Source organism: Podarcis vaucheri, assembly GCF_965113315.1.
Source record: "Podarcis vaucheri genome assembly, chromosome: 2".
Lineage (NCBI taxonomy): Eukaryota > Metazoa > Chordata > Lepidosauria > Squamata > Lacertidae > Podarcis > Podarcis vaucheri.
Window position 1 is genome coordinate 116,027,718 of NC_138760.1, and position 21,427 is coordinate 116,049,144.

At 47.2% G+C, this 21,427-nt stretch overlaps 1 protein-coding gene across 3 annotated transcripts; it reads left to right on the forward strand.

Moving 5' to 3' along the window:
• Nucleotides 1-1,022: 1,022 nt before the first annotated feature.
• LOC309525196 (early activation antigen CD69-like) lies at nucleotides 1,023-12,314 on the forward strand. Of its 3 annotated transcripts, none has more exons than XR_014216093.1 (6): nucleotides 1,023-1,144; nucleotides 5,247-5,398; nucleotides 6,647-6,763; nucleotides 9,332-9,585; nucleotides 11,275-11,378; nucleotides 12,090-12,314. XR_014216093.1 is itself a non-coding variant. In XM_082210692.1 (6 exons), coding segments are annotated over exons 1-6 (744 nt in total). In that variant the 5' UTR covers nucleotides 1,599-1,816; the 3' UTR covers nucleotides 12,205-12,314. The 3 variants fall into 3 exon arrangements, 1 of the variants encoding a protein (XP_082066818.1); XM_082210692.1 differs by lacking the exon at nucleotides 1,023-1,144 and adding an exon at nucleotides 1,599-1,818; XR_014216094.1 differs by lacking the exon at nucleotides 1,023-1,144 and adding an exon at nucleotides 3,461-3,876 and having other exon boundaries at nucleotides 3,945-5,398.
• The last annotated feature ends 9,113 nt before the right edge of the window (nucleotides 12,315-21,427 follow it).

Consider the following 21,427-nt stretch of genomic DNA (forward strand, 5'->3'; position numbering starts at 1 on the left):
GCACTCCTGACATATGGTTGTCAAGCCTCTGCTTAAAGACCTCCAAAAAAGGAGACTCCACCACACTCCTTGGCAGCAAATTCCACTGTCAAACAGCTCTTACTGTCAGGAAGTTCTTCCTAATGTTTAGGTGGAATCTTCTTTCTTGTAGTTTGGATCCATTGCTCCGTGTCCGCTTCTCTGGAGCAGCAGAAAACAACCTTTCTCCCTCCTCTATGTGACATCCTTTTATATATTTGAACATGGCTATCATATCACCCCTTAACCTCCTCTTAACCTCGGGTTAAGAACTTTGCTTCAGGATGAGAACAGAAATTGTGCTCCGGCAGCGCAGCGGCAGCAGGAGGCCCCATTAGCTAAAGTGCTGCTTCAGGTTAAGAACAGTTTCAGGTTAAGAACGGACCTCCAGAATGAATTAAGTTCTTAACCAAAGGTACCACTGTACTGTCTTCTTTCTCGAAGCGGAGTAAGACTGTATTAAAGGTAAAGGGACCCCTGACCATTAGGTCCAGTTGTGACAGACTCTGGGGTTGCGGCGCTCATCTCGCTTTATTGGCCGAGGGAGCCGGCGTACAGCTTCCAGGTCATGTGGCCAGCATGATTAAGCCGCTTCTGGCGAACCAGAGCAGCGCAAGGAAAAACCTTTTACCTTCCCGCCGGAGCAGTACCTATTTATATTTTGATATTTTATTATTATTATTATTATTAAAGATTTTATACATTTACAGAAGTATGTGTAATGTCTCTTGTATTTTTTCCATGTAACATTTTTACAAATCAGTTTCATTTGTTGAGACATTAGGAAGAAAAGTGGGGGGGGGGAGAGGTGGGGGTGGGGGGGTCCGGTGGCGGTGTGTCTATTTTGCTTAATGTATGTAGCAGTTTTTATCTACTTGCACTTTGACGTGCTTTCGAACTGCTAGGTTGACAGGAGCAGGGACCGCCGACCTTCTGATCGGCAAGTCCTAGGCTCTGGTTTAAAACACAGCGCCGCCTCCGGCGTCCAAGTGGGAGTGGTCATTACAAGAAAAGAAGGGGCCGGGATGATTCGACTGCCATTCCATCGCTCCGGCAGGCTGGCTTCAGGATCGTAACCAGGTCCCCGCGAGAGGTGACAATTCGCCGGAGAAAAACAGCGCAGCAGGTAATCTAAAAGAATCCCCCTCCCCCTAGATCAGGCACGTCCAACTCCCCAGAGACCTGTTGCACATGCCTGCAGTGGCGGAGCTTCGTGCTGGGGGGGGGGGGGAGAGAGAGAAGGCCGGGGGGGGGGGTGATGGCCGCGATGGCGCCCTGCCGGGTCGCGCTGCCGGGGGTGGGGCGCTCCCTCGCCCTCCTCTTCCTCCGCCAGTGCATACCTAGATCTTGTGACGAGCAAGACCCTGCATATCTAGCTGTGCACGCTAAAGTGCACCTGAAGCAGAGATAAGTTCTTTCCTCGCTGGTCCTTTAAAGAAGGGGGTGAGCCCTGCCGCCCGGCAGGATGGGCCTGAGGCGGTTACCTCCTCCGCCTGCTTAGAGCTCCCAAAGTCTCTCTGGAGTCCGGTTAAGACGGGGTGGGGGTGGGCTAGCTGGCCGCTTTTCGTTCGGGGAAGGAAGCCGCCAGATGGCACCATAGCCGCGACCCATACGCGGATCGCCCCCCCCCCCCAGTGCACATCATCTTTGCAGCTCCTGGTGCGCCCGGGAGTCACGGACTTTTGGGTGTGCCAGGTGGCGGGCGCTGCGACTCCCCAACGAGCTGCCATTCTCCCCCGAAGGCGCGCTCCTCCCTTATATCCCGAGGCAGACGGATGCTCACCGAAGCCCTGCCGCGATGTAAGCAGACCCTTGCGGGGATGGGGATGGGGGTCTTATCATTGAATCTGGGGTGGAGCTTACCTGTCGCCTTCCGCGCAAAAGTACTTTATTCAAGTTGGCACCGCTGTTTGGTAGTGATTGCTGTTGCGCCCCTCTTCGGTTCGTTTTTCATTGAAGGTGTGCGCGCAGACACGGATACAGAAATGCGCCCGGGCGAGCTCAGAGCGGAAAGGGCTAATGCAGGAGGGAGGGCGAGCGGGAAAGACGCAGCCTAGATAACATCCCAGATTCGTAAGCTTGGTTTCGCGCCCAACATGTGTAAAGCTCTTCCTTTCCTCCATCAACTTAAATAGGATAGTTGTAAATAGGTGCTGCTCCTTCTCTGACAGCGGTCACTGTGTGAATAGCAGAAGTTATAGCCAAATAGTTTTATTTTATTGCACCGGCTTCACTAGTAGGCACTGTGATCGGAGTGTGGCCAGAGAGTGGGATTTCAGTTTGCTTTTCTGATGCACTTAACAAACAGGCGGGGAGGAGGGGGGTCGGAGAAGAGAGAAGGCAGCACCTCTGATCCCAGAGGCCTTCGGGATAGTGGGCTCCGGCGGTGGGGTAAGCGCGCTCGGCCGCGGAGATTCCTCCAGTTAGGCTACCGTGGTGCCACTGGAAGGGACATAATAATAATAATAATAATAATAATAATAATAATACCGCCCATCTGGCTGGGTTTCCCCAGCCACTCTGGGCAGCTTCCACAGAGACCAAAAACACACTAAAATGTCACACATTAAAAAATTCCCTGAACAGGGCTGCCTTAAGATGTCTTCTGAATGTCAGGTAGTTGTTTATCGTTTTGACATCCAATGGGAGGGCATTCCACAGGGTGGGCGCCACTACTGAGAAGGCCCTCTGCCTTGTTTCCTGTAACCTCACTTCTCGCAGCGAGGGAACCGCCAGAAGGCCCTCGGCGCTGGACCTCAGTGTCCGGGTAGAATGATGGGGGTGGAGACGCTCCTTCAGATATACTGGGCCGGGCTTTAAAGGTCAGCACCAACACTTTGAATTGTGCTCGGAAACGTACTGGGAGCCAATGGAGAGCTTTCAAGACCGGTGTTATATGGTCTCGGCGGCCGCCCCCAGTCACCAGTCTGGCTGCTGCATTCTGGATTAGTTGTAGTTTCTGGGTCACCTTCAAAGGTAGCCACATGTAGAGCGCATACAAAAAGCCCTGCAAGCCAGTCTGTTGTTGGCGGACATGGTGGCCTGCAACAACTTTTTCCGCGGAGTTGCGCGCTGCTGTTTGTCCACACTGCGGGTTGATCCGGGGCTGAGAGAGAAACTTGCAACAACCCTGCAGTGTAGACAACACTCTTCTGGAGTGGGGGCTGCGGCGGGACTGAATTTCCAGCCGAAACTCTCCTGTACACAAACCTGCAGGCTGCAGGGAAGGTCAGTCAGCCTCAGTTTCCCTCCTCTCGATCATAGCTGTCAACTTTCAGATTTGAAAATAAGGGATCAGTCTACGGGATATCTAAAACGGCGCTGGAATAAGGGAATTTCCCGCAAAAAAAGGGAAGGTTGACAGCTATGCTCTTGATCAAGCTCAACTTCACGGTCAGAGAGAGAGAGAGAGAGAATGCCCAAACACAGCTATTTTAAAATACTGGATGGGTATGGGCAGGTTTGCTTCTGATGCAGGAGAGAGGGAATGAAATCGGAAGCCAAGCGGATCACTCTACTTAACTTCTTATGTCTAGGTGCTCATCACAAGTATGAGTAGCCAATGGCATCGTGGAGATAAGAATGCTATGGAGCAGCCGGCGGTGGCGTGGTTCAATAGAAAAGCGCGCCAAGGAAAGCCGGCTGGCTCAATCCAGTCCACATGCAAGGCAAGGCGGAGCCCCATCTGAGTTGCCACTGAGGGTGTGGGCTGACACGTACTGGTATTTTGGATTCCCTCTCCACTCAGAGCCCGATCGGCAGGCAGGAGGTGGGCAGGGTGCTTAAAGGAGCAGAAAACTACAAGCGATGACGAAGCTGCAGTTCCGGAGGTGCTTAAAGAAGTTTGTCACCGTCTGTGTAACAAGATGTTGCTTGGCGAATGTGCATTGACAGGAGCCTTAAAGTCTTCCCCCCCCCTAAGTTAGTTACTGGGGTGGTGCACAGTATTAAAAGACAGAACTTGATTTATGTTTCTACCCTTCTCACGTCCCTCTCACGTGCTGCCAATCCCACAGGTTTACTCAGAATCAAAGCCCTTTCTGCTTCCTCTCTCACGAGCGCATAAAGAAATAAAGGAAGACGGGCAGTCCCTAAAACCCGCGAGAGGGGAGGAAAGTATGGGGACGGAAACCATAGGCATTAGATGGGATAGAACCGATTTGGAGGCTGTTCTGTTGGCAGCCCTCTGGATCTCCCTTGGGACTCATTTACAGTGGTACCCCGGGTTACATACGCTTCAGGTTACAGGCTCCGCTAACCCAGAAATAGTGCTTCAGGTTAAGAACTATACTTCAGAATGAAAACAAAAATTGTGCTCCGGTGGCACCGCGGCAGCAGGAGGCCCCATTAGCTAAAGTGGTGCTTCAGGTTAAGAACAGTTTCAGGTTAAGAACGGACCTCCGGAACAAATTAAGTACTTAACCCGAGGTACCACTGTATCTCGCACCCACTCTTTTGGCCCGACTGGAATGTGGCTTCGAAATCCAAATGCTTGCCTGCCTGCGTCAAGGACAGAGAGAGGTGTGAGAGTAGTGTATAATCTAGCTTAAGACTGTAAGAATAGCCTGCGGGCTCAGGCCAATGGCCCATCTAGCCAGCATCCTGTTCTCACTGGGGCCAGCCAGATGCCTGTGCAAGAGCACTCTCACCTCCCATGGTGTCCAGTAGGGTTGCCATATTTCGAAAAGTGAAAATCCGCACACCACTTTTCAGCGATTTCCAAACAGACACTGCTTAAGGGGGCTGAATACCGGCTATGACAGGGAAATTCCAGATGTATAGCAACCCTATTTTCAGCAACTAATATTCGGAAACACTGCTGCTCCCAACTGGACAGGTGGCTAGTAGCTTTTCTCTTTCCATTTTCTTTGTCCCATGCATAATTTTATAAACTTCTATAGATGTACAGCTTATGTACAAAGGCAAAAATTACAGTAGCTGCCCTGCGCATCTAGCTCTGTGGAATGTGACACAGAAGGAAATTTGAGGGGAAAAGATTCCTACCTCTCTTCTTTCCTATGGCTACTGAGCATGCTTAGACATCAATGTATTTTTAAATTTTTTTTTGAAGGGGTTGTCCTCTTCACTTAAATATTTGTACCCCTGCAAACCTCAATTTTTGATACTTCCCTCTTGTTTCTCATAAAGGCGTCTGGTGCTCCTAATTGCATGTAGGCAAGCAAGGGTTGTTTTGCCTGTAAATAAGGTTTTCTATTATCTTTCTGAAGGATGAAAGATCTGCTGGAAGATGAGCCAAAAATGGTGGAACATGCCAATACTTATGAGGAACCTGTAAACAGAGCAGAGCAAGTTACTCTTTTGCTTCAACAGAACGGAGCAAGTTACAATTCTGAACATTCAGAGAGGAGAGAAAATTCTGGTAAGCAAGTTAATTCTGATGCATGAAAAGTATTAAGACGTAGATTGGAGACAGATTGTAGTTGGTTCTGGTTTTTTTAAAGAGCGAGCTCTTAAAAATCTCTTTTTGCAGAATGCGCAGTCATTCCATTTTGTAAGCAGGTTTTGGAAGTTGGCAAAATCCTGCCCAGCCTATGTAGCCAAGGATGACGATGGGCCATATTCACGATAGCGTGGCTGAAAATGAATGTGGGCCATTTTCAAATGAAACAAATAACTTGCATGGAGATTTTGTTACCAACTGAAGTTGTTGTTGTGTAGTCGTTTAGTCGTGTCCGACTCTTCATGACCCCATGGACCAGAGCACGCCAGGCACTTCTGTCTTCCATTGCCTCACGCAGTTTGGTCAAACTCATGCTGGTAGCTTCGAGAACACTGTCCAACCATCTCGTCCTCTGTCGTCCCCTTCTCCTTGTGCCCTCCATCTTTCCCACCATCAGGGTCTTTTCCAGGGAGTCTTCTCTTCTCATGTGGTGGCCAAAGTACTGGAGCCTCAGCTTCAGGATCTGTCATTCCAGTGAACACTCAGGGCTGATTTCCTTCAGAATGGAGAGGTTTGATCTTCTTGCAGTCCATGGGACTCTCAAGATTCTCCTCCAGCACCAGAATTCAAAATCAACTGAAGTGAAGGGGGTCAAATGTCCAGTGAGCTAGCCAGACAGCATTAACAAAAAATCACCTGTAGTCGTTGTGATGATTTAATTGCCCAGAAGTCTGAAAAGTGTTTCGAGAATAATGAATGACTACAGCCAAGACAGCGTGAATTATACAGTGCTGTGGAACCATGATTTGTGATATTTGGTGCAAAATCCAACTTTATCAGAATCCCACATTTCATTCTTTTTTTTTTTTAAATAAAATAAAGTCCAGATAGTTCCATGCCACAATGCCTACTCGGTCTTGGAAGCAAAAGAATAGCTAAGAAGGTTTTATTTAACAGCCAGGGTGGTTGTGGTGGTGAATCTTCATTTATCCGCAAAGCTTTTTTATGCTAATACGTTGAGCTTGCATAATCTATACAGGTTTCAGAATTGCACATAGCTTTGATCACTTTGGTGCAAAAACTTGGGAGGGTTGTGTGGTTTCGGTTTGTTTTAGCGCAGAATACTCACAAAACTGGTCAAAAGATAATTGATTACGGAGCTGACACGTAGCATATGCATTTCTCTCTCTCTCTCTCTCCCTCCCTCCCTCCCTCCCTCCCTTGTAGTTGGTGAAAATAAACCAGAGGTGGCGAAGGAGGAGAAAACATATACTTTTAAAGATCGGACTGTGCATTTATTTGGAGCTTTCTCTTCTCTCTCTGTTATTAGCAATATTGTTCTCGGTGAGTTATCAGCTCTTCTCTTATTCATTACCTTTGACTGCCACCTTGTGGTCATTGTTTGCTTCTGTGCCTTAACAGGCAGAACAGTGGGACCTTGGCAAACACGCGCTTCTGTGTCTGTTTGCCAACGTAATACAAATGTGGAGCAAACAGGTGGCAATCTCAGGGAGATGGGGCTACTCTTCCATGTAACCAATTTCCCCCTGAAAATGGTTGCCCGTGAATTAGCGTTTTGCAGTGTGCAGAGGACTGCAGCCTTAGCTTCCATAAGACCAGCAGGAGACGGCTCTGGCAATGACTATAATGTATCATGGTTTTAGGACTACAATGTCCATTTGACCGATCAATGAAAAACCTTTTTAATCAACTAAAAATGTCTCCCGTGTTTAATCAGGTCAGCAGCCCCTCCCCATTTCATATTAACGCTTCCAAAAATTGTGGGCGTCAGGCACCATTTTAGAAGAGGCTTTCTGTTTTGGGCAGACAGAAGACATTCCCGTTATATTGTCTTATATTGTTTGGGTTTTCCAGGCCGCAGCTGAACTTCTGGGGATGAGGGCCGCTGAGGGGCAGGGCCGGGGCGAAAATGGGGCAACGCAACAGGTGTGATTCTTAGCTTTGTACAGTAGACCACACACCAGCTAGAGCGGCTACAGGCTAACAGGCTAACATCAGAGCCTTTAGGGAAATTGTCAAGTATGAGTGTCTCTCAATTTAATACATGTTGCTTGATAATTAGACTGCAGTCCTGTACCACAGGGAGGCAGAACCCTTTTTGAGCATCATAGGAAACCTTCCAGTATGTATGGAACAAAATATGTATCTACTGGTTCACTTTGCATTTAGTTCACCGTTTAATTCAATTTCTTCCGAATGACCCTTGGCAAAAAAAAAAAATTTATAAAAAGATCAGCATCCAGAACGTTATAAACTGCTGTGTTGATATATAAATTATACGTAAGAAGACTAAGGAAACATCAAGGCACAGCACACAGATAGTAGAATGTTTAGTTTATTTTCCCCAGCAATTATTATATTTTAGCTTCAAGGCCCAAAGAGTTTTGGAGAGTTAAGAACAAATATAAGAGAATGAACTTGAAGATGGATTAGAAATTGTGTGCTTCAGAGATTATTATTTATTTTAACAAATTCAGTGAACTTTGCGTTATTTTTTTTTTACTTTCTCTTCTGCTCTATTTTCTAAAGCAAAAAAAGGGCTCCTTTTCCTACTTGTGTGGAAAAGTACAAAGCTATATTCTAGTCAAGCAAAAGACAAGAGGCTGGGTTTAATTAATTCAGTGGTACCTCTAGTTACGAACTTAATTCATTCCGGAGGTCCGTTTTTAACCTGAAACTGTTCTTAACTAGAGGGGTGTTTTCGCTAATGGGGCCTCTTGCTGCTGCTGCTGCACTGCCAGCACATGATTTCCGTTCTCATCCTGGGGCAAATTCTCAACCCAAGGTAACTCTTCCAGGTTAGCGGAGTTTGTAACCGAGGTATCACTGTAGTTGCATTAGCTGGAGCCAGCATAAGTCCCTCTAGTGGAACAAGCTTTCTCCCTGCCTGGCCCCCCTCAGAACAGACTGTGGGGAGGTGAAAGGGAGAAATAGCTTGAAAACACACACGTTTTTGCTTACCCGATTGAACAATTTCCTTTATGCTAGTTTAAATTCCGCCCAGAGACTTCTGCACTCACATGTCAAAAGTCATAATTCAAGAACGCATCATAGCTTGGTCAAACCTAGACCTGCAGCAGGGCAGGTGAGGGGGGCGGCCTGGGTCCCAAGGACCAAATATTTGAGGGTTGGAGGGCTGTATTTGGCCCTATCTCCGCAGTAAGGAGTTAAACTGTGTTAGGAATGGCACCAGTCAGGAGAAGCAGGAGATGGGTAGGTGCACCTCCCACCACAGCGATGAATAAATGGACTATGCCTCAGTGTTAGCAGACGCAGCTGTTTCCCCTCTTAATGTTAAAGTAATAGGCCTTTGTTTTCAATCACTTTCTTCAGAGCTATTGTTCTTATTCCTATGCAAAGATTTGCAATTTTAATCTATGGAATTACAAATCAATATGTTATCTGCTCAGAAGCAAGTCCCACTGGGCTGGAACTCCCAGGTCAATGGTTGTGGGATTGCAGCCTAAGTAGAGCAACAATCTTCACCTTGTCTACTCAGAAGTAAGCCCTATTGAATCCAGTGGGGCTACCTGCCAAGCTAAGTGGAGTTTGGGTTATAGCCCCCTCTATTTCCAGAGCAGTAGCTGTGCAGTTAGGTTAAGGTAAAGGTAAAGGTAAAGGTACCCCTGCCCGTACGGGCCAGTCATGTCCGACTCTAGGGTTGTGCGCCCATCTCACTTAAGAGGCCGGGGGCCAGCGCTGTCTGGAGACACTTCCGGGTCACGTGGCCAGCGTGACGAAGCTGCTCTGGCCAGCCAGCACCAGCGCAGCACACGGAAACGCCATTTACCTTCCCGCTATAAAGCGGTACCTATTTATCTACTTGCACTTGGGGGTGCTTTCGAACGTGCAGTTAGGTTAGCTGCTCTTAAATTACTTTCTTTCTTTCAGTTATCTGGTTGACACGCTCATCAATGGATCAGTACCCTTCAGGTCACAACCCCTGCCCTCAGGGCATGGTTCTGTCAAAACCCACACCATCACATCCGCACCCTACCTGTGTCACTCCCTGCCCTCAGGGCTGGGTCGTGCATGAAGCCTGGTGCTACTATTTTTCAACTGCTGAGGCAAACTGGACCTCCAGTCAGAGCAACTGTTCTTCTTATGGTGGCTCCCTGACGGCAATCGATACTCCAAGTGAAATGGTGAGAGCCTTTCCAGTCTGCCCTGTGGACTTCATTATACGCAAGTAGCATTTAGGCCAAGGCTGTATTGTCATTTACCAGTTAAATCAGCAGCGGGGAGCCTCATGTCCACCACAGCTCCCAATCAAGCTCAGTGCTTCTGTCCCAGTTGCCAGTCATCCCATTACAGTGTCAGAGATAGTATTCCATTGGCCCTTACTTCAATCTTTGAAGTTAGTGCTCTAGGGCTTAGCTAAGATCAGTAGATAACACCTGTCTGCTTGCCCTTTAGAGATTCTCTCTCAAGGGGCAGGTAGAAGGATCTTTCCACCCACTTCAACCCCGGCACTGGAGTGGAGGGGCCTGAAATATTCTTTGGGTGCACATCATCTCCCGGTCATTCAGAATTATGACATTGGACTCCTTGTGGATTCACTGCCATGCCTGAAACTTTAGTTTGCTGTATCGACCAGGGATGTTTTGTCAGCTCAGTTTGGTGCACCTCCTAGATCTACACCTCAGCTGGGTTGTGGATGAGACCCTCCTGACTGTACCATGACCTACAGAGCTCCATCTGGTGGACGTGCAGAGCAGGGCCTTCTCTGTGTTGGTGCCTACTGTATGGCATTCAGTCCTTGTGGCATTCAGTCAGGCACCACCCGTAGAGTGCTGATTCTTCATTACTTTGTTGATCACTGCTTTTTACTAGTTATTGTGTGAATCACTTAGATATTTCTCTTTTAGTGGTATAAAAGAGTGGTATAAAAACATTTTAAGTGAACCATCCTGCTTTTGTAGCTTCAGACTGGACTACTGGACTGTAATATATTTTCTGTGAGGCTCCCTTGGATGAGAGTTTAGAAATACCTTTGGCTGTAAAACACAGTCCATCGTGTAATGGCAAGTGCTATATGAGGCCATAGCATATTTTGCTTGGTTGTTTCTAATTCATGTCCTGCCTTTCCACCAGATGGTGCTCAGTGTTCCAGCTTCTCTGCATAAATGGCCCTCTGGCCACAGTTACTTTGGCAGCCATCTTGCCAGATTTGTCTGAAGGGACGACAAATTCTCCCAATAGTTTCCTTGGACATGGGGCTCGCCATTAGCACTTGCAGGGCCACAGCTTCTTTCTCCTCCTCCCACCGTCGCCTAAAGGTTTTTGTTTTTGTTGCCACGGCAACAGAAGCAACTGTAGGAGCATGGGCCCGGCATCATTTCAGGATATGAAGCAGAGAGCAGGGAATGGCAGCTACAAAAAAAACCCCTAATGAATAAATTAGCCTTGAAGACTAAGAATAAAATAAAAAAAGACTGTTAGTTTTTGCAGATAGTTTTCATATTACAGTCGTACCTCGGAAGTCAAACACCTTGCGAGTTGAATATTTGGGTTACTGAACATCGCAAAACTGGTAGTGAGTGTTCCAGTTTACAAACATTCTTTGGAATCCAAACTTCCGACGCGGCCTCCAATGCTTCCGATTGGATGCAGGACTTCTGGAATGAATTCTGTTCTACTTCTGTGGTACCACTGTACTGTTTTTATCAACTGCTGTGGCAAATGTTTAAACATGTTAGTGTATTTGAAGAAAATCCTACCAAGTGTGTAGAATTTCTGAGGTTCTTCTTTTTGAGAATAATGTCCTCTGAAAAAGGTCTGTCATATACTGAGTTACTTTCTCTCCCCCCCCCCAAAAAAAAAAACAACTGCAGAAATTTCTACTGGACAAGAAGGAAGCAACTGATTATTGGGTTGGGCTAAGGAGGGAGGAAGGACAGCCCTGGAAATGGGCAAATGGCTCAGATTTCAACTCATGGTAAGGTATCGATTTGATTCAAGTTTCAGATGATCTTGAGGCGGTTGTGTGATTAGAGATTTCTGTTAAATATTAAACACACAGAGAGAGAAAAGTTGTGTCTCTTTTTAAAGGAATTGGAAACGAAACCTCTGTCGCATGATCCACTGTTCTGCAAGGGGCTTGGGTGAGGCAGAGATGCTTCTTCTCCCATTGACTGTTTTGGAGTTTTGGTACTGATTTAAGACATTTTTATCCCACCGTTTCTTCCCAGGAGGGTAATCCTGACTTGGTCACTGTTAATTTTGGAGCAGTATAATGATGTTTTAACACGTTTCTAACCGGTCCTTAATAAATTGCATATTTATACCTCGCTTGGTTGCTCTTTGGAATATGAAGTGATTAAGATGTTTTCTAAATAAGGAATAATAAACATGGACTCCATCTCTACGGTGTCCACATTTGTGGAATGCTGTCCCCAGGGAGGCTCGCTGGCACCATCATTACATATCTCTAGGCACCAGATGAAAACAGTTCTCTTCAACAAGCCTTTGGGAGATTAACATTAATAATGGGGGGGTTGTATTTGTTTCCGTTTCATTAGCTATTTTGAATGCTTATTTTGCATTTTTATGCTGTGAACTGTGCTGTGTTATTTGGATGAAGGGCAGTATATAAATTTAATGAATAATAATAATAATAATAATAATAATAATAATAATAATGTTGCAGGTTTAAAATTGGAGCAGATGGCCTGTGTGCTTACTTAAATGACAGAAACGCCAGTTCTTCATGGTGTACATCCGAAAGAGAGTGGATATGCAGAACACCTCATCTCCCAGCTTGAAGAGAGCTCAGAGTCTTCCCAGCACGAAAGCTTCATCGACTGCACTCTGTACAACAGCTACCAATTTCTTAACACTGTCCTAAAAAATAAGTGCCTTACTTTTGAAAGACTTGAGTTGTATCCGGTGTTAATCATAGGTAGGGTTTCTTCCCATAAGCCAGGGAAACCTCTGGGAGAGCCAGGTTTCCCAATTTTAAAGTTAACCTGCTTTCTAGCCAGTTAAAGCTGAAAAGCTATTCCTTTTAACCACTCCATTTCTATGACGTCTATTCCATCACCGTCCTTTTTATAAGTTTGGCCTGTGCGATTCAGCCGCTTGCTTTCAGGATAGAGGGGGGATGCAGGATGCTAGAAAGGGAAGGAGACCTTCCTCCTCACCTGGGTTCATCATATCCAGTGCCAGATTTACGTATAAGCTAAACAAGCTACAGCTTAGTGCCCCACTCTCTTGGGAGCCCCCAAAAAAGTTAAAGGGGGAAAAAACTGGATGTACATTATTAAATTTTAGAATCAGGTAGGTAGCCGTGTTGGTCTGATGCAGTCAAAATATATCTATAAAAGTAAACAAATTGTCCAGTAGCACCTTGGAGACCAACTAAGTTTGTTCTTGGTATAAGCTTTCGTGTGCATGCTTTGAAAGGAAGCATTTTTAACAAAAGCACGATGAGAAGACGCAAGGCTGAGCTAGTGTTCATTTGCTAGTAGCAGGGCTGGATTTAGGTTTGATGAGGCCCTAAGCTACTGAACGCAGGAGGCGCTGTGGGTTAAACCACAGAGCCTAGGACTTGCTGATCAGAAGGTAAGCGGTTCGAATTCCTGCGACGGGGTGAGCTCACGTTGCTCGGTCCCTGCTCCTGCCAACCTAGCAGTCCGAAAGCACGTCAAAGTGCAAGTAGATAAATAGGTACCACTCCAGCGGGAAGGTAAACGGCGTTTCTGTGTGCTGCTTTTGTTCACCAGAAGCGGCTTAGTCATGTACGCCGGCTCCCTTGGCCAATAAAGCGAGATGAGCGCCGCAACCCCAGAGTTGTCCACAACTGGGACCTTTACAGGTCTCTGTTACGATATAGAAGCAATGCACCCGCGAGCTGCTGGTAGCTTGAAAGCAAAACATAATGGGAATGTTGGGACTGTTCCGTGGGAAACAGACGCTGAGGAGGATCGCCTATCACGACCTAGCCTGTATCCTGCTGGGAATGCAGACAGGGAGGTCAACAGGAGATCAAGCCGGGTGCCTGGAGAGTGGCCAGTTTCTCCTGATAAAGGCTTGATTCCCAACAGTCTCAAAATCTATTTTTATATGTTTGTATAATGGATATCCTGAAATATATTTTTGTAAAAAATAAATCAGTGATTAATAATAATCAGAAGAATATGGAGGGGGAAATACTTCAGTTGCGGGGTTCAAATGTTTCCCAAATAACAGCTGGTTGCTGTGTCCATGCAGTGGGATCCTATAAGGCAAGGATTTGGGTGGTGCCCAATGCTAATCCTATTCATTGAACTTGTTGGACATGGCAAACTTGGGCTGATTGATTCCATTGGGATTACTCGGGATGAAACTTGGTTAGATACAGCCCATTATCTCTGTCATGTTTGGTTCATGTGCTTCCACCTGGTACTTGGCTGTTTGTCCCCCGTCCCCCTAATTTTTATTAATTTTTTCCAAATATCTTAAGCACAAATCAGCTTAACAATATTATTCTCCTTTAAATCTATATCTTATCCGAATTAACTTCCCACCACCCCTCTTCTGGCTTCTCTACATTGCTCTTGCTTAAGCGTGATTACTATATATACTGTTATGTATTGAAATTCTCACCCTGGCCACCAGGGGGTATTGTGTATATAGTTTTCAATCAGGTCCACATCAGTTAATTTAGGTGGGAAACCCTGGAGTGTTGTTGTTACAGTGTTGACAGCGGCTGCCTATAAAAGCAGGCTGGCTGAGCTGTTTGCTGTTCAGTTCAGTTCCAGCTTATAGTGGTACCTCAGGTTAAGAACTTAATTTGTTCTGGAGGTCCGCTCTTAACCTGAAACTGTTCTTAACCTGAAGCACCATTTTAGCTAATGGGGCCTCCTGCTGCTGCCGCGCCGCCGGAGCACGATTTCTGTTCTCATCCTGAAGCAAAGTTCTTAACCCGAGGTACTATTACTGGGTTAGCCAAGTCTGTAACCTGAAGTGTATGTAACCCAAGGTACCACTGTACTTATAAAGAGCCGTCTGCTTTGTCAACCCACTACTTAATATATACATTCTATAAATGTCTATAATTCCTTAATAATTTTTTGTGTTATACATTAGACATACATTCCTTATTATATTACAGTATTACATCTTGTGGTCTAACCAACTGTTTACAATAAACGTTATGAGTTTTATTTCAGCCCCTCGAGTGTCTTTATTTATGTACAATTTTCTCTAAGTATACCATAAATTTGGACCATTCTTTTTGGAAGTTCTCATCATCCTGCTGTCGGATTCTTCCAGTTAGCCTTGCTATTTCTGCATACTCCAATACAGTGGTACCTCGGGTTAAGTACTTAACTGGTTCTGGAGGTCCGTTCTTAACCTGAAACTGTTCTTAACCTGAGGCACCACTTTAGCTAATGGGGGCTGCCGCTGCGCTGTCGGAGCACGATTTCTGTTCTCATCCTGAAGCAAAGTTCTTAACCCGAGGTAATATTTCTGGGATAGCGGAGTCTGTAACCTGAAGCGTATGTAACCTGAAGCATATGTACTTTCTGTTGTCATTCTTAAATTGTTAGAATATCCTGTTGTTTCCATCTCTGTGCGAGGAGTAGTCTTCCTGCTGCTGTGGCATACAGTACAGGAAGAGTTTCTGATCTTCCTTTTTAATGTCCTCTCCAACCATTCCTAGCAAAAATGCCTCCAGTTTTTTTATAGAAGGTGTACCTAAATATCTTTTTTAACTCATTATAGTGTACACACTATCCCAAAAAGTCTTCACCTTGTCACACAACCACCACATGTGGAGAAAATTTCCCTCTTTTACAATGCATTTCCAACAGTTATTTTTCATTTTGTACATCTTTGCTAGTTTGGTGGGTGTTAAATGCCACCTATACATCATTTTTAACAAATTCTCTTTTAAGGTCATGGATGTGTTAAATTTTATTCCTAAATTCCATAGTCTTGTCCATTTCTCATACTTGATATTATATCCCCGGTCCTTTGCCCACTTAGTCATGACCTCCTTAATTTCTTCATCTTTTGTATGCCATTCCAACAAAAATTCATATACTTTAGACATCTTTGTACGACATTGTAATACCACCGTCTCCAGTATTGATCTATCATGATTAAATCCATTTTTTTATCTTTAAGGAATATATCATTAATTTGGTGATATTCCATCCATCCTGACAATCTAGATTTTAGTTCTTCATAAGGTCTGATTTGATTACCGTATATTATTGTCTTCTTCCAACAAATCTCTATAGGTTATCTAATCTCCTTTCATATTTAATTTTTTAACTGAAAAGGCTTCCTGGGGTGACAACCACCACGGTGTTTTCCTTTCAAACAAGTCTTTAGATCTCATCCATGCTTCATATAATGGTATTTTTATAATATGATTTAAGAAATCCCAAAGTACAGTGGTACCTCGGGTTAAGTACTTAATTCGTTCTGGAGGTCTGTTCTTACCTGAAACTGTTCTTAACCTAAAGCACCACTTTAGCTAATGGGGCCTCCCGCTGCCGCCGCGCTGCGATTTCTGTTCTCATCCTGAAGCAAAGTTCTTAACTCATCCTCCCTATATAAAGTAGCCATTTTGTCTCTGGGCCTCAGAGAGCTGTATGGACTGTGTCTGTAACGTAGTCTCTCTCTGCTCAGTATGTGTGTGCAGACAGAGCAGCTCCAGGACTACAGTTACTCAGTAACTAAGATGTGTGCCTCTATGAAGAATCAGAAAGCTATTATGAGCATTCTGTGTATGCTCTTTGACTATACTGTTTATGGACAACTTTATTTTCTTCAGTAAACTTTTATTCTGTTTATGAAGAAGACTCTGCTTGATCAATTTACCGCTGCGCAACAGTATTTAGGGTGCTTGTGAATTTTCTTTCCCAACATGTCAAACTCTTGTTTATTTATTGAATGATGTTATGCAGATAGATACAGTGGTACCTCGGGTTAAGTACTTAATTTGTTCCGGAGGTCCGTACTTATGATGGGATGATTAGCTGCTTGTGCGTAAATTCGTGCTCCCTCAGAGTTTGTGCGGCTCCACAAACCTCTGTGTGTGACAGAGCTCCTCAAACATGTCTGCTCTAGTCACTCGTAGAGTCTGACAGTGGCTGTCTGCGGAAGCGCTTCCAGCAAAGAAGCTCCTTAACGGAAACGCGTCTCCTGGACTCACGACGTGGCAGCTTCCGACGAAGCATGGGTCTCCCTATGGTAGTTTCTGACACCTCCCCGCTGTTCTCGCTGGACGTGTCTCTCACCCCTCCCTTTTCCCTGCTAGTTCCTGCCTTGGCTGCTGCGTCTCTCTCAGCATTCCTGAGATCCTCCTCCCGAGTACACTCTCTCCCCCTGCTGGTCCCAGCTTTAGCTGCTGACTCCCTCCCAGCCTCTGGGAGCCCTTCCACCTCCCTTTCCTCTGATGTCAGTTCCCTGACATCCACCTCCCCTCCAGGGCCCCCTTCCCCCCCGCCCATACTCTCTCCTCTGGGCGGTGAGGAGATAAAACCCCGAAAAGAATCTTCTTCATCTTCAGACGTCTCGAACATTTCCCTCCATCGGTCTTCGTTCCGGCTCGCTGAATCCTCCTCCTCCTCGGAATCAGAGAACCCCTCCCACTCTTCTTCTTCGTCGGTGGTGGCTAAGTATTCCCTCCGGAACCTCGCTACTGGCTGAGGTTTACGAGGGAATCTCTGATGAAAAGTTTCTATTAAAACCTCGTCATCTACATCCTCTGCCATGACCCAGGTGTTTTCCGACTCCGGCTCCCCTTCCCACATTACCAAATACTCTACTTGATCTCCCTTCCACCTGGAATCGAGAATCTCCGCTACATGGTAGCTGTGTTCCTTTTCCTCCATTGCTGGTCCCCTATTGACCCTCCCTTCTCTGTCCCCTTTATACGGTGACAGCAACGACCTGTGGAAAACTGGGTGCAGCTTCATGTGGTTCGGTAACCGGAGTCTGAAAGCCACTGGGTTGACCTGCTGCGTGACTTCAAATGGGCCCAGCCTTTTGGGTCTTAACTTCTTACAACCCCCTTTGAATGGTAACCCTTGGGTAGACAGCCACACCTGGTCCCCCGCCCTAATGCTTTCACCTTCCCTTCTGTTTTTGTCTGCCTGCCTCTTATATTCCTCCTTCGCCCTGTTTAAGTTAAGTTGGAGCTGGCGATGGATCGCTTCCATTTCTTCAACGAACTGTTCTGCAGCTGGAACGCTCCAGTTCCGCCCTCCCCCCCCCCCGGGAAGGCTCGGGGATGGCACCCGTGATTAGCAAAAAGGGGCTCATCCCCGTGGACACGTCCTCTGCATTGTTGTAGGCAAATTCTGCCAACGCCAGCTTCTCCACCCAATCATTCTCTCTGTCATTCACATAACACCTCAAATATTGCTGGAGGACACCATTAGCTCTTTCCGCCTGCCCGTTGGTTTCTGGATGACGGGCAGTAGAGAAATTAACCTCTACATGCAGTAAGCTCATGAGCTTCCTCCAGAACCTGGAAGTAAATTGTTTCCCTCGGTCTGAAACCACCCTCAAGGGGGCGCCATGCAACCTAAACACATTTTCTACAAACAATTTAGCGGTTTCTTCTGCTGTGACCGCATGTGAGCAGGCTATAAAGTGGGCCATCTTGGTTAACAGGTCTACCACAACCATGATGGCTGTTTTCCCTCTAGACCTTGGCAGATCAGTCATGAAATCTATTGCCACTGTTTCCCATGGTCTTTCAGGTGTGGGTAGTGGTTCTAATAAACCTGCCGGTGCCCGCCTCTCCCCCTTGGCTCGTTGGCATTGGTCACACCCTCTCACATACTCCCGCACATCTTCCCTGACCTTGGGCCACCAGAATTCCCTGGTAACCAGCCACATGGTTTTGTGTTGCCCAAAATGCCCTGCTGTGGGGCTATCGTGCAGTTGCTTGAGTACCTTTTCCCTCAATTCCCCTTCAGGTATATATAACGCTCCCTTGTAGTACAACGCCCCGTTTCTCTCCTCAAAACCCCCGGGTTTGTCTCCCTCCCTCCTGAGACCCCTGAGTTTGTCCTGGGCGTATTCATCATGCACCGTTCCCTCTACCAGTTCCCTTTGCCCCACCAATGCCGCCCCACACACCCAGCGGTCCTCTGGAATGACATGGGTCTCTTCGGGTGCTCCCTCCCCCTCCAAATATTCAGGTTTGCGTGAGAGAGCGTCCGCCCTAACGTTCTCTGGGCCTGGCACGTAACAAATCTCAAAGTTAAATTTGGAGAACTCCTGGGCCCATCTCAACTGCCGTTGGTTGAGCACTCGCGCAGTTCTCCAATACTCTAGATTCTTATGGTCCGTGCACACTTGCACCTTATGTTGTGCACCAATTAGCAGGTGCCTCCATCTCCGGAAAGCCTCATGAATAGCAAGAAGTTCCCGGTCGTACACCGTGTAGTTCCTCTCGGATTTGTTCAGCTTTCGCGAAAAGAAGGCACACGGTCGCCACTCTGACTCCTCCTTCCCCGGCTGCAGAAGAAGAAGCACCGCCCCTATGGCTCTGTCAGATGCGTCTGTTTCGACCCTCAGCTTTTTTTGTAAATCCACATGCAGAAGTTGTCCTTCAGAGGCGAAGGCCCTTTTCAGTTCCTCAAACGCTCGCTCCGCCTCCGCCGTCCAAACAAACTTCTTTTTACTGCTGAGACAGTCCGTAATGGGCGCCGTCAGGTGGGCGAAGTTTCGGATGAACTTACGATAAAAGTTTCCAAACCCTAGGAACCTCTGCACATCCTTCTTGGTTTTGGGTGTTTTCCATTCCAGCACTGCTTGAACCTTGCCGGGATCCATGGCCAATCCCTTGTCTGACAGGCGGTACCCCAGGAATTCCACCTCCTTGGTATGAAACTGACACTTCTCCAGTTTCACCCACAGCCTGTTGGCTTGCAGCCTGCTCAACACTTCTCTGACGTCTCTCACATGTTGCTCCTCATTCTCCGAATACACCAGCACATCATCTAGGAAGGCCACGCAATTCTTGTAGAGCAAAGGCCCCAGTACGTGGTTCATAAACGATTGAAAGCACGCGGAGCCCGCTTGTAATCCAAAAGGCATCACGAGATATTCAAATGCCCCCAAAGGGGTGAACATGGTGGTTTTCCATTCATCCCCTTTCCTTATACGTATCAGGTTGTACGCCCCCCTTAGGTCCAGCTTTGTAAAAATCTTTCCCTTCCGCACCCTGGTCAAAATATCATCAATCCTGGGCATAGGGAAAGCCACTGGTTCTGTCACTGCATTTAACCGCCTGAAATCACATACAAGTCTCGGCTTGTCCACAAAAAACACTGGGCTACCCCCCGCTGCTTTGGACTCTCTGATGAAGCCTCTCTTCAGGTTCTTGTCAATGAACTCTCGCAACTCCTGCATTTCTCTGTCTGACATGGCATACAACTTGCCTACAGGAAGCTGTGCTCCAGGGAGTAAATTGATCTGGCAATCAAAGGGCCTATGCGGGGGTAGTTGGTCAGCTTCCTTCTCGCTGAACACGTCGCTGAGATCTGCATACTGTGGTGGTACCTTCACCTTCTCCATTACTTCAGTCCCTGCTAGGGTGGCTTGGGCCCCTGCTGAACCCTTTTCCCCCTTGCAGTGTTCTAAGCAATGTGCTGAACCAAAGGAAACCACTCTTTGATGCCAGCCCACCAGCGGATCATGTAGCGCTAGCCAGCTCATTCCCAAAATAATGGGAGCGCCTCCCAAGGTGGCCACATTAAACGCTATCAGTTCTGTGTGCCTTGCCACCCTCATTATCATTGGGACGGTCTGCAAGCTGACTCCTCCTCCCAACAGCTCCCTGCCATCGATCGTGGTCACCTGCAGGGGGTTGCTTAAAGGGATCGTCTGTATCTGGTGTTCAGCAGCAAACTCCTTGCTCATAAAATTGCAGGAGCTGCCTGAGTCCAACAGCGCCTTTATTTTTAAGGGGTGTCCATTTTGCAGCTCTAGCGACACTTCAATCACTAGGGCAGGTTGAGGAGCTTCTGGCACGGGCACTTTCACTGCTCTTTGGCCTGGCTGCAGTGCCCCGACTGTGGCAACCAGGCGTTGGCTTTTACCTGCTCCGTTTCTCCCTGCTCTCCTCCCTCAACAGCTCCCACCATCCCTTGCCATTCCTTCCTCTGGGGGCAGACTCTGGCAAAGTGGCCTGGCTGTTGGCAGAGATAGCATTTCCGGGCGCCCTTTCCCTCCTTCTTAGCCCCCTCACTGGGCTTTGAAACTGCGCGCGCGCGCGCTGTTCCGATTTCCATCGGCTCTGCCGGCGGGAAAGCTGGCTCAGGAATGTCTGGAATGCGGAACTCCTTCCAACGTTCCCCTCTCCCTTCCCGCCTCTCCAAGGCTCTTGCCTCCTGCCGCGCTCCTATGGTCAGCGCAGATTTGGTCAGCTGATCCATAGACACCGCCCTGGGGCTCCGGGACAGTTCGTCTTTCACAGCCGAAGAAAGACCTTCTTCAAATAGCATCTGAATGGGTGCCGCCGATAAATCCCACCCCAATCGGTGAACCAGCATGGTAAATTCAGTCCAGTACTCACGGACAGATCGGCTTCCCTGCTTGCAAGCCATTAGCTGTCTGCGCACCACCCCTTCCTCAATATCGCTGGAAAACATGATATCCATTGCACGAAAGAACTTCATAGTGTCCTTTAGGATGTCATTGTGCGTTGCCATCAGGGGTCGAACCCAGTCCCGCGCCCCCTTCTCAAGATGCCCAATTACGAAAGCAACTCGCGATTCCTCATCAGGGAACTCATCAAACTGCACATTAAGGGCATATTGCATCTCTGTCCTAAAGGCATGGTAATCCTTGGGGTCCCCCCCAAACTTCTGCACCAATCCTGGTACCTTTCTGGGGAACTGAGTGGTTCTCCCCTTCTTGTCTGCATCCTGAGCCCTTCTCTCCTCAAGCCTCGCCGTCTGCAGCGCAAGTTGGACTTCCAACGCTCGGTACCTTTCTTCCAAGCTTGGACCAGCTCCAACCCCTGCTCCTCCG

Bases quoted from the DNA above. Each gene is read 5' to 3' on its own strand.
- LOC309525196 (XM_082210692.1), top strand. The intron at 6,764-9,331 runs GTGAGTTATCAG...TCTTTCTTTCAG, and splicing joins TATTAGCAATATTGTTCTCG to TTATCTGGTTGACACGCTCA. The intron at 9,586-11,274 runs GTGAGAGCCTTT...AAACAACTGCAG, and splicing joins TCGATACTCCAAGTGAAATG to AAATTTCTACTGGACAAGAA.